Raw genomic sequence first — 12,558 nt, forward strand, 5'->3', positions numbered from 1 at the left:
TGGTCGTTTTTTCGGTTAAAAATGCCTTACTATATATGGTCGTTTTTTTCGGCGAAAAACGCCTCACTAAACATGGTCGTTTTTTTCCGCTGAAAACGCCTTTCTATACATGGTCGTTTTTTCGGCTAAAAACGCCTTACTAAACATGGTCGTTTTTTTCGGGAGCAAACGCCTTACTATACATGGTCGTTTTTTCGGCTAAAAACGCCTTACTAAACATGGTCGTTTTTTTCGGGAGCAAACGCCTTACTATACATGGTCGTTTTTTCGGCTAAAAACGCCTTACTAAACATGGTCGTTTTTTTCGGGAGCAAACGCCTTACTATACATGGTCGTTTTTTCGGCTAAAAACGCCTTACTAAACATGGTCGTTTTTTTCGGGAGCAAACGCCTTACTATACATGGTCGTTTTTTCGGCTAAAAACGCCTTACTAAACATGGTCGTTTTTTTCGGGAGCAAACGCCTTACTATACATGGTCGTTTTTTCGGCTAAAAACGCCTTACTAAACATGGTCGTTTTTTTCGGGAGCAAACGCCTTACTATACATGGTCGTTTTTTCGGCTAAAAACGCCTTACTAAACATGGTCGTTTTTTTCGGGAGCAAACGCCTTACTATACATGGTCGTTTTTTCGGCTAAAAACGCCTTACTAAACATGGTCGTTTTTTTCGGGAGCAAACGCCTTACTATACATGGTCGTTTTTTCGGCTAAAAACGCCTTAGTATACATGGTCGTTTTTTCAGCAAAAAAACGCCTTACAATACATGGTCGTTTTTTTCGGCTTAAAACACCTATTTATATACATGATCGTTTTTTCGGCTAAAAACGCCTTACAAAACATGGTAATTTTTTTTGTTAAAAAGCCTGACTGTTCATGGTCGTTTTTTTCTGTGAAAAATGCCTTCCTGTACATGGTCTAGTGGGACACTTGCCTGACTTGTGTGCAGGAAGCGTGGGATCGATTCCCACTCGGTGACGGCGTGAATGGCTTGTCTGTCTCTGTGCCCTGCGACGGACTCCAACCACTTCAGGTTGTAACCCGCCTTCTGCCTGAAATCCGCTGGGGTAGGCTCCAGCACCTCCGTGACCCCGGTACAACGATAAGTGGATGGATGGATGGATGAGCTCCAAAATTTTGGCTCCAGAGGCTATACTCACTGTTGGTTCAGTTGGCGGCCTCCCATTGCCACAAATGGAAAATGATGGTGAGTTTCTCACCTGTTTCACACTCTACACTTGGCCAATTTCCCTCCCCCGCCAAAAAGAAAAAAAGGAGCCATGTATACTTTCAGAGCCATGTATACTTTTATGGCAAGTACAAGATGGGAAATCATGAAGCTTGTCAACTTTAGCACGCACACAAAACGAAAAAGCTGCGTATAAAAGTAAACAAAAAATGTGTAACACAAACAGCATGTACAAATTATGCATGACAGTTTGTTGACTTGTACTAGTATAGTAAATCCTTCCCATCAGCCTGTGTGTGTGTGTGTCGGAACTGGTCGACTCCTGAAATGACCAGAAGGTGGCAGCGCAGTCCAACTTTTCCTCCTCGCAGTCGTTCTCGTCAGTGATGCTTGCATGTCATCAACTAACTGCATAGTCGGCAGGTTTGGCTTTTGGGAGAAATTCCTTGAAAGGCGGACTTCAGTCTTTTTTTCTAACAAAGTGCAATTTTGACAACCTTTCCAAAGATGCCCACTTTCTGTCACTCTTCCAATCTCTGTCGCAATCTGTTGATGACCTTCTTGCGGTTCCCCTTAGAGCAGCTGGTAAGCGTCCAGGAAGTCTGCTGAGAAGACGCTCTCGGCCGCCGACACGCTCAGATCCAGCCAGTCCGTGCCATGGAGGTCGGACTCTGCGTCCATGCTGTCATCCAGTCCCATCTCCATGGCGATCAGGGGTAGAGGAAGCTCCTCGGCGGGCATGTGTGCCACCTGGACGCAGGGCGGAGGGCGCGACAGGACGGTGTTGACGGGCAGGAGGGTGACGCTGGGCGTGACGGGCAGTCGCTTGTTGGCGTCAGGAGGGTCGGGTTTGAGGAAGGGAGACATCTCTGTGTGGAGAGTGTGAAGAAACAGGTGGTGATTTGAAACGCTGTCCATTTTTTTCAAATTTTGATTAAATTATGGATGAAACATGGTTTTCGAGTGGTGTTGTGTTACTGTTTGTATGCCACGGTATGCAATAGCAATAGAAGGCCAGTCCAAAAATGATTGAATAAGCAGCGCCAGTAAGCATTTTCCAGACAACTGAAATTGTTCTGGCATGAATTTGTATCAGTCGCGTTTGGTCGGGTTTGTGGTAAGACTAACATGCACGTGTTTGGGACGAGATCGATTATAAGAAAGGGTTCACTCTTACCACCGCTTTCGATGAGGATGTCAAACAGGTCGTCCATCTGCTGGCTGGCTGCACACAAACCCTGGAGAAAACATTTACGTGATATTTTCAGTGTCTGGAAACTGCGGGCATACCCTATTATCGTATTGCATTTTAGAAATGCGATCCAAATGTTTTTGTCACCTGAATAGCAGGCAGCATGCGTGCGTGTTTCACGGCGTCTTCATAGCGAGGAGGCTCTCTGAGGAATTTACATTTTAGCAGCGGCGGCGGCGTGAAGGCCGGACTGTGGCCGCGATGGACAGGCTAGTTGGGAAACAACCAAGAAGAATGATCTGCACGTGTGCTTGACTATGTCAAATAGCAAAAATGACAGAATGCATGCTTTACCTCACTCACGGGCGCTTTCGTGACGCCTGATGGGAATGGGTCATGGACACTTTGCGCTGTCCTCTGCCCCGTCCACGTCTGCACACAAAAAGGAAAGAAATCAAGATGGCTGCAGATTTGTCAATCTTATGCTGATTTTCCCATGTGACCCCCCCCCCCCCACCTTGCTCAGAGGTTCTGCGTTGTCCACTTTTGCGGCAGGAGGCGCCGAGGGGCTCGTCTCCGCCTCCTCCTGTTTGATGTCCACGCGCTCGTCCCCGAGGGGCGACGGAGGACCGAGGCCGGGCGGAGGCGACTCTCCCAGCTGCTGACTTCTCTTCTCCACCTCCAGCTGCAGCTTGAGCTCCTCCACCAACCTCTGCTCATGCTCGAGTCGCCTCTTCAGCTCCTCGATCTGAAGCTCCTTCTCGTGGAGACGTCGGTCCTTCTCGTGGAACCCGGTACGGCCAGGAGGGGGCGCCGCGGGACTGTCCGTTCTTCCGTTGTCCTCCAAGCCAGCGCCGGACACTTTGGGGGACAATGCTGGGGTGTTTTGGGGCACTTTTGTCTCCAGGCTAACGACAGTTTCGTGATACAACTTCAGCCGCTCGATCAGATCCATCTTGGTTCCGGAGACGGGAAGCGAGCGCAGTTTGAGTTCGACTTTCAGCTCAGCTACCTGGAAGTGCGTGCACACACACACACAAAACACCACATCGCATCGCTGTCAGTTTTTTTCATTTGGGGCAAGTCAAGTACTCAACCTCATTGGACCAGCAGATGGCACTGTGCTGAATGGGCGTTGGGGCTTTTGCCCCAAGAATTCTGCCTAGCGACAATGCACTGCACAAGAAAATACAAACAATTCTGTGGATGCATTTATTGGTATCTTGTAGGTATATATGACAATAAATCCTGCAATTTTTTTTTTTATTTTGGGGGTCGGCGGATTACCTTCATCTCGTCCACATTAGCCGGTAACTGATCTGGCTTGCAGTTTTCGTTCGAGAACTCGGCAGAGCTATTGGTTTGGAAATTGCCTGTTGACCTGATGGAATGAAAAAGGAAAGGGAAAGGGAGTCAAGAGAGTCATTCTTCAATTTTCACCGCGGCGGGGAAAAACGAGGGTGGTAGAAGCAAAGCACTGTGTAAGAAACACGGAAGATCATAGCCATACTTGAGCGCCACCCACTGGTGGCCGAAATGCACCAAGAAAAGGACCATTTTTGTTAATCTGCATTCCTCTTTGCACAGTTTTTGCAAAATGTGTTGTATGATTTTGTTTTGTAATAAATCTTACAGTGGCTGCACAAACATGGGAAAAAAAACATACATGAAACACATGTTTTATTCTTGGATGGGCACAAATTATTCTGCCCCACAAAGTCTGCCTAGCAACAAAGAGCTCCGCAAATGATACAATAGATAAAGTAGAAGAACGACTTCCGTACTTGACCGCTGGCTGCTGGTGGCCAAAACGCTGCTGGCTAAGGATCTGCAGCTGCAGAAAGTGCTGCTGCTGCTGCAGGATGCGCACGTAAGCGGCATCCACGTGCGCCGCCGCGGCCGCCGGCGAGGGCTTCAGTTCCTGCTTCTGGTGGTCCGGGGGAACGTACTGATGATACTTGAGCTTGCGTATCCTCGGCTTGGCCTCTCGGCTCTTTTTGCTGCGGCTTTTCTCGCCCGCCGGCTTTGGCGAGCTCTGCTGCGGAGTCGAACACACACACACGCACGCACACACAGGACAGCATATGTGAAAGCAGACATTTGGTTGAATGCCACTGGAGAGACAGTTGATGAGAATGTCTGGATGAAGAAAGAGGAAGTGGAAATGTGACCCTCATCGTTTTAACACCTGCAGGAAGCGAATGGCGGGACTTACTCTATGTTTGAAAGGCCACCGTTTTGTTTTGTTTTTTTGTTTGTTTTTAAACGCCGACTTTATTTGGCTGAAAGGAAGAAAAGCATGCGAACTGCACTTCAGATTTTGGATTTGAAGCCATAACCTAAAAACGGTGACGCAGACCTGGCAACCACTCCGCCTACCACGCCGCCAGATTGGTATTTGCGGAATGTATTTATTTGAGTGTGAAAAGGCGAGGTTCACCTTTGTGAGCGTAGCAGTGGTTGGCTGAGATGAAGCTGCGGGTTGCTCGCTGGTGGAGGATAAATCGGATGAGGAGTTAGACGGCGAGGGCTGCTGAGTGAAGAAGAGCAACAACGTTAACGGTGGGGACACTATGACTTATTATTTTTATTTATTTTTTAATGTTCGTTTTTAGTTTCAAGCCCAAAGAAAAAAAACAACTCGGTTTGGGTTCAGACCGACAGACCATGAACGGCATCGGCGAATATTCGTGATTAGTAGTTAAGGTCACCCAACATGACTTTCGATGCATCACATGAATCCTACACTTTGTAATCAACGGTTTTCATCGACAGTGACGGCATCTGACCTCACCCGCACGGAGGAGCCGGAACAGGAAAGAGACGTGGCCTCGGTCGGTGTGGGCGAGACCGAGTCGGTGCTCGGAGATGTTTGGCAACAAGTGCGCGGCGATAAAGGGTCATTGTTGTCCTCGTTGAAAGTGTACACATCGATTGCCTCGCTGGGGTCCGGACTATCACCTGGAGGACAAACATATTCAAATTGCTATCATAACTAGTCCAGATTCGGCTTTCTATGACACGTCATATGTCGTTATTTTATTTATTTGATTTTTTTCGAGGCACATTTTTTGTTTTATACTGAAAAGAGAGAGCTTCTTATTCTTGGGCTTGCCTCTTCAATAACGTGAATTTGTTTTGGTTGCTTTCCTCAGATTGTGAACTCCCTCGAGGTTAGGAAAACAAAAAAAATAACCAATAAAGATAAGAAATACAGAAGGAATGTGTGTCGTGCATCTATTTTTGTACGACTGCAACATGGGGTCAGCGCAGTTTAAAAACCGTTGCTGTCCAATGACATCATGCGTGAAAAAATGTCTTTTTATTTGACATCGTGTTTACGTTGCTTGTAGCCGGACTATTATACTTAAGAATTTCGACCAATTTCCACAAACTGGTGATGTCTTGATTTTAAGGTGCTCGATATTTGTGTCAAAATATGTTTAAAAGGAGCTGCAAAGCAGACCTCCATTGGCAGACGATGCCAAGTTGGGCAGAGTGATCACAGATCACCGCAGCGAAGTCGGAATCTTGTCGAGCGCCTTCCACCACAATCATTCGTGTCCACGTGTGAGAAAAATGAGCATCTACCGTCGTGGTCCTTGTTGACACCACCGTCCGCGGGCAGGATGTTCTTCTCCACCAGCTCCATGGGTCCAGGCCTGTGAGCAATCTTCTGGTTGAGATCGTCGGCCAGCCGGGCCCTCTTCAGCTTCAGCTGAGCGGCTTGCACGGAGGCGTGGGCTTTGCTCTCTGCGGAAGAAAGTCGGCGTCAGCCTCTTTTACCATCGCGCAGGAACCGAGAGAGCAGGCTTTTAAAAGTACCTTGCAGGATGTGCATGCGGACCAGCTCGGAGCGAGCGGGTCGGCGGCAAAGTTTGTGCTTCAGTATGTTCCCCGTCTGATAAGAGAAAAAAAAAAACAATAAGAAAATGGGTGGTTAGATGAATGACAAATGGATTGATTAGCTGCAGATATACAAAGTTTTTTTTTTTTTACCCTTGCCCTGTCCAGACTGCGAATCCGCTCATGGAGGGCAGCAGGGGCTTTCAGAGCTGAAAGAAACGGAATCGTTAAAATGGCTTTTTAAATTACCGTATTTTCTGCACTATAAGGCGCACCTAAAAGCATTCAATTTTCTCAAAAGCCGACCGACAGTGTGCCTTGTAATCCGATGCGCCTTATACATGGATCAATATTCTGATTTCTTGGACGTAGTATTTTAAATGTCCTGTAAAGCACTTTGGTACAGCTGCAGCGGTTGTGAAGGCTCAAAATAAAGAAAGCTTTAGTGTATTGTATTGTATTTCCTTTAGTGTGGCTCCATCTTGTGGATGCATAATGCAACCGCAGCCACTATTGTGGCCTCTATTTGATGCGCCTCATAATGCGGTGCACCCTATACAGGAAAACAGTTTTAAAATAGACCATTCACTGAAGGTGCGCCTTATAGTGCGGAAAATACGGTACCTGTATAGAAAAAGTCTCCGGAGTGCCAGTCCACCCATCGTGTGGAAAATGAATAATCAAAGTTTATGTCTTAAAATGTGAGCGAGGTGCTTGGCAAAATTGACATCACTGTTTTAAAAAGTGAAAAATAAAAATGTCACAATGTCTCTTTTCCTCTTCTTTCTTCACGTCCAAATCAACATTTATGTCACACTGCCCGGTTGGTGTTCACTGAGCACGCAGTCACCTCCGCTATGACCAACACGGTTTGATTTAATGGGCACATGAGGCAGGAGGAAACCAAAACAGTCATGACAAAGCCCGGCCGCATACCTACAGGACCAAGAGGACGGATAGGCGCTTACTGGAGACTGGCCTGGGGGAGGGAGGTTTTGTTTGAGTCCAAAGGGGTGAGTGACCTCCAGCAAAGGCCCAGTCTGTGACTCATGAAGCTATGCGGAGCCAGGGAGGAGCTCACTCAGTGGGGGACTTGTACTTCTCCACAGAGAGAGCAAAAAATAAAAATAAAACGACTTTTATCAGCATGATTCTCTCAGAGACGACAATGGTCGTAAAATGAAAAATAATGTGATGCTTTTTTTTCTCACAATTTAAAACTGTTCTCAGTTGTCTTAAAATGAGTGCGTTAAAACAACCCATACTGATAATATTGGTAGTCGGTTAAAATGGTGTCGATACTCCACATCGATACCAAAAGGATGGCAAAATGAGTTGGAACTTGGCAAGGTAGATTCCAAGTTGCGGGGCAAAAGAGGCTCAAAAAGGTCAAACTACCAGCACTTTCATCAATTGAAAGTATCTCTTTTATAAAAGAAACATTTTGTAAAAGGTAGTCAACAAAGAAGTCGGGAATGAACTCAAAATATAGCAAAAACAATCGCTCATTTGCGAGCCATTTTCATACACATTCATGCGGGGGATACCGAATGCGCGGGTATCGATATGAAGCTGACGGCTGCCTTTTGCTAACAGCGCACTCATGTTTATAATTCTGTCATCAACGGCTAAAATTAGGCCAGGAATCTGCAGGGTAACGATCTCAATAAGCAACAAGTTATTGCTATGCCATAGTGGATGACAACAACAGGCCTCAGATTGGTTAATTTCGTTTTGTTTTTTTTTAATCGTTTCTTAGCGTCGCCATAGCCACGAGTATGTCAGTATGTGCTGCCCCCTGCTGTTTTGGAATGGGACTTTTAAAGCTCAGAAATACGCCGGGAACTATTCATGCCTTCTCGTGCCGCAGCCCGCGGGATTACGTATTCGTACGCCCCCTGTGATCGACGAGTTGACCGTGCGTCGTTTCCCAACCTCAAAATTTCAAGGGACGGTCGTCAAGCGAGGACTTCTGTCGTATTATGAGGTGAAGCGTGAGGTGCGTACTCACGGGGCGCGACGCCTCGCTCCGCGAGTTGTTCTCGGCTTCGTCTGTGCTGCAGGAAGAGCTGAAGAGCTGCGAGAGTGCAGACACAGAAGCCAAGTTGAATTATTTGAATTTGAATTAAAAAGGCATCAAGGCAGCCTGCACGGGCGTCAAGATGCGAACGCCTACGTGAGTTTTTTTTAGTTTTTTTGTGCCCGATGTCATATTTTGTAATCAACCGAAGTTGAAAGAAGTATAATTCACTTCCTGTGCTCGGCCATAAGAGAAGTGGGGGCAGAAACCGCACGTGGGACTTGAGCGGCGATGGCGCTGAACAAGCCACGTTTGGCCAAAGTAAACAGTGAATAGAAGAGAATTCAAACTCCGCTATAAGCTTGTTAATGAGTAAAGCCGCAGTCAGACGGGACACCAACGAGAGCCACCGTGACTCATGTCTGCTCCAGAAGTTATTGGTGTGTCACTTTTCGACGGACTCATCAGGAAATGTGTTTACAAAAGTATTGGGACACCCGAACTGTTTCTACTTTGCCGGAAAAAGTTTCTACAAAGGTGTCAACAATGCAAATTTCATTGTCATTTTTCGACTCTAAACTCATATTAGCCCTTGACTGATTGTGTAATTTATGGAGAGGTGTGTCTCCATGCGGCAGCACGAGTGATGGTCTTAGCTTGAATGGCGCCCTTTGTGAGCCCCCCCACCCACTTTGCCTTTACATCTGTTTTAAACGTCAAAACGCTCATCTCGGTCATGTGATACGGCAAGAAGAAAAGTAAGCTTGCAAGGAAGCAAAAATTAGCACACAAAAAATATATCGGTTCTGGGAAAGCTTTTTAAAAAGGAGTTAAATGGTTAGACAGACACAGCTCTCGATAAAAACAGAGCCAATACCAGCACCAATTTTAAAATTCGGATTTATCGATACAGATGATTTGTGGTGTATATGAGCCAAAAGAAGCACTGGATTAATTTGCTTCCATTTCCTCACATGGGAACTTGGTGAAGTGGATTTTCCTGTCCAGACGGTGACCAAAACTAGATTACGGATTTGAGTAATGCATTTCTGTAAATTGTCTTCTATTACGTACCCCGAAATGGGATTAGCTTGTTAAAAAGAAACAAGCGCGTTACTCAAACTAATGACACCAAATTCATTCAGTTGAATGGAGAGGTGGATTTTTAATCCACTCTTTTTATTTGTTTCTATGCTTGTCCATCAAACTCTTATTTTAGGTGAAACCGGTTCACGGCACATCAAAACATTGGAGGGCCGCTCCTCTCATTACTTTCAGCCAGTGTGGGCATGAAAGAGGAAGTTGATGGCGATGGTGGATGATGCCCGGATGGTCACCTATGTAATGTTGTGACTTTTGCTTAGCTACATGTACAGAGCGGCTCACAGGAAGCAAATATTCCCCATTCACACACACTGACACACTATACACACATACACACAAGGCAGACCTGCACAGCTCTCCCGGGAAATGCGTTGAACAGGGCCCTCTGACTCAAGCAAGCAAAAATAAACGGGGCAGCTGTGAGAACAAGGCCTGGGAACCGTGACATGTCGGGTGTAGTTTGAGGGGGCGGTGGGGTTGCGGAATTAGACGACGCGATTAACTCTGGAAGGTTGCAAAGAGGGGTCCCGGAGATAAAGCAGATGAAAGAACCCGAAAAAGGTGTCGCCACTTTCTTATTAAGAGACCCCGATAAGCAGATGTGGAGATTTGGAAAATCGTCCTTTAAGTGTTTATAGTCACCGTGACCTGGAAAGAATGCCGCGAGCAATAAAATATGCAAGCGCCTATCAATAAACATTTAATATAAGGGGACGCAATCCGCGCCCTGGGGTGCTCCTGACAGTTTGCGCTGAACCTTGGCTAACCTCCCCGTCATGTCAAGCAGCTCGGAGCATAACCAGAGGTTGCCCGTGCGACGTCATCTCCAATCTTTGGGCCACGTCGTCCCACGGCAAAGCTCCTCGTCTGATTCCCATTTGATTTGATTCTTTGAGAAACAGAACGCATACGTTTGCTGTGGATTCAAAGATGATTGCGCTTGAGAAAGGGAATGCCGGTGATTTATGTTGACTTTATCGGTTATAAATATCCAAAGATGGCTTGAGATGCACTCTTGATTGGAGCAAAGATCTCCTTGTTCGCGTCGTATCGAGTCAGTTTGTGTGATCACAAACTCGCGAGAGCGGCAGCGCTTTCGGACACATTTTTGTACACTTGAACGGTAATACATCGATTTGACGTCAAGCTGCGTTTTTTTTGGCACCCCGAATTGGGGGAACATTTTCGACCAATTATATTTAATTTCGGCAGCATGGTGCAATAGCGGTTTGAACGTCTGCCTCACAGTCCAGAGCGGCGGTTATCACACATTTACACCAAAGTACCACCTTGAAAAAATACTTAGCTCTCCAAGCGCAACCTCAAAAAACACTCCGCTCTCCAAGTGTCACCATCATGACCAAAACAAAAACACAGGAGAGCAGTAGGCCTAACTGTTCATCAAAAGCGAGACGGAGGATCTTGTTCGAGGAACCCATGACATCATTATGCGCAGTTTCAATATTATTTGAACATAGTACAAGTCATACAATTGTACTGTAGCCCTTCGCCTTATGATTCAAAATAAATGGCCTTGCACGTATAGTTTACACAAATTTATTGTATAAAAGTTGAAAGACGCACTGCTGTATAAGATAAAAGTTAAATACAACTGAACTGTATGAAGCCAGTGATTCTTTCATGTGCCACTACTTTTGGGGGGGGGGGAAAAAAAATGATTTGCTCAAATCCTGTGTGGAGTTGGCATCGGGGGCCAGGGGGTTGATCGGGCTTCCTGCCACACTTCAAAAACATGCATCTTCGGAAATTCTCCATAGGGGTGATTACCAGTGTAAATAGTTACTCGTCTATATCGGACCTGCGAGTCCAGGGTGTACTCTGCCTCTTGCTCAAAATTCAACTGGGATAGGCTCCATCTCACCCATGACCCGAATGAGGACAAGCATTACAGAAAACGGATGGATATTCACATCCAATTGATAATTTAACACCAAATCTTCAAAGAAATGGATTGGAAACCGAATTCTGCCAAGAATTACAAAGGGGGTGAAATGTGGCGTCATGTGAGATTAGGCCACACACCGGCGAGTGTAATCAAAGGATTACGGGACTTTAGGGAGGAATACGCCGCAATATGAGGCTTGATAAGGATTTGAGGTTATAATGGGTAAACTTCTTTTTACACTTGTGTGCCAGTTCAGAAACGATCTGCAACTTACAGTTCACTTTTCTCCAATAGTTAGTTCAGTTACTACAGTTACTAGATGTCAAAGCAAAGACATCCGAGCGAGCAACAAGTTAGTCGCAGGACGTACCCGATTTGAATTTGCCCGTGCAGATCGAGGGGGTCTCCACATGGAGGCAGGCCATCATGGAGGGTGCTGTGCTGGGGGGCCACCTCTGGCGTCCCATGGAGCGACGACGGCGGCGGCTGTCCGGGATAGACGAGACTCAGCTCTGAGCCGACGACAGCTGGGGCTGGCGGCGACCCTCACCCCCTCCTCCTCTTCTGTGGCTCAGCTGACAAAGTGTGTGTTCACAGTGCATGTGTGTGTGTGTGTGTGTGTGTGTGTGTGTGTGTGTTAAGATCAGTAGGAGGGATCGGCGCTGCTCGTGTTAACCCTCTCAAGGCTGCTTTGCAAGACTAGGATATAAACATGGGTCATGTTGAACGCGGCTTTGGCTGGTCACAAGGCGTTTTGGGCTTTTTAACACAAAAATATAAAATGAAAAGACTCACAACGAACATGGAGCAGAATTTTGGGTTACAATATTTGGGGATATTTCATTATTGTTAGTTTTTATTTCAGGTTGACATTTTTTTAAAATAAATTCTATTCATTATAATTGATTGTTAGAGTGTTTTTTTTTGGTTTATTTTTTTAATTATTCATTTTATTTGGATATTTATTAGTTTTAGTTTTTTTTTTAATGTATTTGTCGAGCGCAAGATTAAAAAAAAAAAGTCACTACTGTGCAAAACAGTAAACTACAATTCCCAAATAACTGTTTGACCTTCTTTTCTTTAAAATAATACAGAAAGAAAATAATTTAAAATCCTCAATAAAAACATTCCAAGAGCTCTATAGTTAGTTTTATAAATGTAAAATATAGTTTTACATGGTTTTAGTTATCATATTTTTAGTTATCATATTTTTAATCCCTCTCACTCTCTTTTTTTCTTTAGATTTCGTTTATTTATATATATCTATATCTATCTATCTATCTATCTTTCTATATATATAT

General features: G+C 45.4%; 1 protein-coding gene across 4 annotated transcripts; it reads right to left on the bottom strand.

Annotated features, from left to right (window-relative positions):
* Positions 1-1,285: 1,285 nt before the first annotated feature.
* Positions 1,286-12,147, bottom strand: mrtfbb (myocardin related transcription factor Bb). 4 transcript variants are annotated; one of them, XM_019875877.1, is made up of 14 exons: positions 11,628-12,147; positions 8,239-8,304; positions 6,381-6,436; positions 6,207-6,282; positions 5,973-6,134; positions 5,176-5,342; positions 4,822-4,914; positions 4,166-4,416; positions 3,669-3,762; positions 2,899-3,393; positions 2,736-2,813; positions 2,529-2,651; positions 2,367-2,427; positions 1,286-2,058 (listed from the first exon to the last, which is right to left on the bottom strand). In XM_019875877.1, the coding sequence occupies exons 1-14, from the start codon at positions 11,722-11,724 to the stop codon at positions 1,763-1,765; spliced, it is 2,115 nt and encodes a 704-aa protein (XP_019731436.1). In that variant the 5' UTR covers positions 11,725-12,147; the 3' UTR covers positions 1,286-1,762. The 4 variants fall into 4 exon arrangements, with proteins under 4 accessions (XP_019731436.1, XP_019731434.1, XP_019731433.1 ...); XM_019875875.1 differs by having other exon boundaries at positions 4,166-4,419; positions 4,822-4,911; positions 11,628-12,146; XM_019875874.1 differs by having other exon boundaries at positions 4,166-4,419; positions 11,628-12,146.
* Positions 12,148-12,558: the final 411 nt, after the last annotated feature.

The sequence above is a fragment of the Hippocampus comes genome, unplaced genomic scaffold (assembly GCF_001891065.2).
Source record: "Hippocampus comes isolate QL1 unplaced genomic scaffold, H_comes_QL1_v1.1 scaffold93, whole genome shotgun sequence".
NCBI classification, from domain to species: Eukaryota; Metazoa; Chordata; class Actinopteri; order Syngnathiformes; family Syngnathidae; genus Hippocampus; species Hippocampus comes.

Coding starts and splice junctions, on each gene's coding strand:
- mrtfbb (XM_019875874.1), bottom strand. CDS start 11,724: ATGGGACGCCAGAGGTGGCCCCCCAGCACAGCACCCTCCATGATGGCC. Junction 6,283..6,380: donor GCAGTCTGGACAGGGCAAGG/GTAAAAAAAAAA, acceptor TTCTCTTATCAG/ACGGGGAACATACTGAAGCA. Junction 2,814..2,898: donor ACGCAGAACCTCTGAGCAAG/GTGGGGGGGGGG, acceptor TTTTGTGTGCAG/ACGTGGACGGGGCAGAGGAC.